The sequence below is a fragment of the Engraulis encrasicolus genome, chromosome 19 (genome assembly GCF_034702125.1).
Source record: "Engraulis encrasicolus isolate BLACKSEA-1 chromosome 19, IST_EnEncr_1.0, whole genome shotgun sequence".
NCBI classification, from domain to species: Eukaryota; Metazoa; Chordata; class Actinopteri; order Clupeiformes; family Engraulidae; genus Engraulis; species Engraulis encrasicolus.
The window spans coordinates 16,220,006-16,222,505 of record NC_085875.1 but is presented as its reverse complement, the minus strand read 5'-3'; the positions used below and the strand labels follow the sequence as shown (position 1 = coordinate 16,222,505).

General features: G+C 43.6%; 1 protein-coding gene across 1 annotated transcript in view; it reads right to left on the bottom strand.

Annotated features, from left to right (window-relative positions):
* The window catches only part of greb1 (growth regulating estrogen receptor binding 1), an 87,537-nt gene that overhangs the window by 57,741 nt on the left and 27,296 nt on the right, over positions 1-2,500 (bottom strand). Inside the window, exon 4 of the mRNA XM_063183696.1 lies at positions 1,514-1,690. Within this exon, the coding sequence (XP_063039766.1) occupies positions 1,514-1,690 (177 nt within the window). The remainder of the gene's footprint in view (positions 1-1,513; positions 1,691-2,500) is intronic.

Here is a 2,500-nt window from a genome sequence, read left to right as displayed (position 1 = left end):
GTTTATATTACAGTGAGATGAGAAACTTGAGAAAGACAAGAAACTTCTGGTGATTCACACTAGGTAAGTGAAAATGAAACTGTAGGAAGGCCTGTTGATAAACAAAATAAAATATTTAAAAAATATATTTCATTCTTATATCATGACATATCATATCATACACGCCGCGCACCTCCAACCCAAACTTCTACATGTGTATACGCACTAAAAATGATTTAAGTGATTAATTACAATGATTCTTGCTTGAGACATTAATCAATGCCTTAATGACTTTACATGGGGACTAAAACATCTTTTAATTAGGTTTTGACTTGGCCTAATTATAATGTTTGCTATCAAAATTTTGGTCACAACCTCAACACAAACAAAATTCCACGCACCCCCTTAAGTCTCTGGCACACCCCCAGCGGGTGCCTGCACCCCAGGTTAAGAACCACTGCTCTTGAGTGTCCAAGCCTACTGACACACAGCACAGCAGTTTTGTTCTCCTCTTCTTGTGTTCCCAAGCCTAATCACACGCATACATCTCGCTGGGCTCTGGATGTGAACGAGGAGGGACTATGCTATATTAAGGATTCCAAAAACCAAAGATTGCAGGGAATTAAGCTGTTTTCCCCCCCTGTGCGGTTTGATTATGAGTAATGGCTTAGGTGGTTTAAATTGATCCAGGATTGTGAAACTCTGGGAAGAACTTGCTATTCCAGCTTTCTACATTTGGACAGAAAACCAAGCTGTACCTAAGGTTCCAGCATACTACCAGAGCATTCAAAAATGTTCTAGTATTACACTTTTGAACATGATGAGTGCAACTGTTATTGTGCTTGAAATGTTCGATCACGGTTCTAGATGGCAGAAGGATATCAAAAGGTGCATTGGCATACATCAAGTAGCATACCTAGACATGCTTCATCACAGTTGCAGAACGTGGCAAGGGTAAGTTTAACTTTTAAGTTAAGTTTAAGTTTAAGTGTACCTAACACTGTTTTGGCACAGTGAATGTACACATGTCAAGTAAGTTTGTTGCCACATGTCAAGACTGCTACTAGAACCTGTCAGCATGGCTAGAGTCAGCATGGTAGAGCATGGGTGTTATGAAACAAATGTACTTAAGGGACTATATAGAAAATGTCTGGCGAAAGTGTAAGCGCACCTTAAAGTGCATTTCATCCGTGCAAGATACAGGCTGGGTATATTTCTAGAACATGTCAAGTTGGCCTAAAATGTTTCCTTTTTTGGCCTGCCATGTTCTTTTTTCCCGAACATGGCTGTCATAGGCAAAAAATGTGAGTGTGCCTAACCTTGCGTTGTCTCCATGCCCATTGGATATACTTCTAAAAAGTGTGTAGAACAAGAACATTTAATGTTCCATCCCAGTTCTAGAACATAGCTATCAAGGGAGGAAGTGTAAGCATATCTTTAAGTGTGTTGGGTCCACAACCATTGGGAATGCTTTTACATGTAGAACATTGCCAGTCCCAATAGTTCCCAGTTGTAAGCGTCAGTGTGAGCGTACCTAAAAGTGCGTTGCGTCCGCGCTCGTCGGGCAGGAAGCGTCGGTCGACGGCGCACACCAGGATGTGTTCTGGAGCGCCGGGAGACTTGGCCCCCACCAGCTGGAAGCCCGGCGGAACCTCCAGACAATCCGTTGCCATTGAGCCCAGACGCAGGTCCTTGCCCGCCTGGCAGAAGCCTGCAGAGGTGCAGAGGGACAAACATACAGGTGCACACACACACACACACACGCACACGCACGCACGTACACGCATGCCCACACACACACACACACACACACACAAACACACACTCACGCACACACACACACACACACGCACGCACGCCCACACACACACACACACACGCACACACACACACACACACACACACACACACACACACACACACACACACACACACACACACACACACACACACACACACACACACACACACAGGAAAACACACACAGACACACGAGTTTTATTATGAACATGAATAAAATGGGCCATTGTGGATGTGTGCTGATACCTCCACATGGGAAATCATGACTCCAGTGGATTATGTTCCTCTATCTGTTTGAGTGCTGTGGTTAGGTAAACTTCACAAAAAACTTGCCCCACCACTACATTTAATATCAACCCAGGCGTCAGTCATGTCATATGCCAAATAATACACAGAATATTTTGAAGTGTTAGTAATTTGACACTAACAGAGGATAGGGCCAATTGTAAGAGAGTTAAATTTGACTCTTTTAGTTCAGTGTGTTCACGTCTGTGGGTCCTCTACCATTCAGGGTTAGGATCCATGCTATGGCCAAGACCTGTGAATTATTATCCTATTTCTGCTGACATTCAGTTGACCTTGACCCACCGCTAATCCAGAAGGAGGGCAGTCAGTACTTAACTGCTGGACAGTCAGCTCCTTTTTCAATTCAGCTCCATGTCAGTAAGAGCTTTCAAACTTCTTGTACATGGAAAAAAATGCTCATGCTTTCAATTGTCTG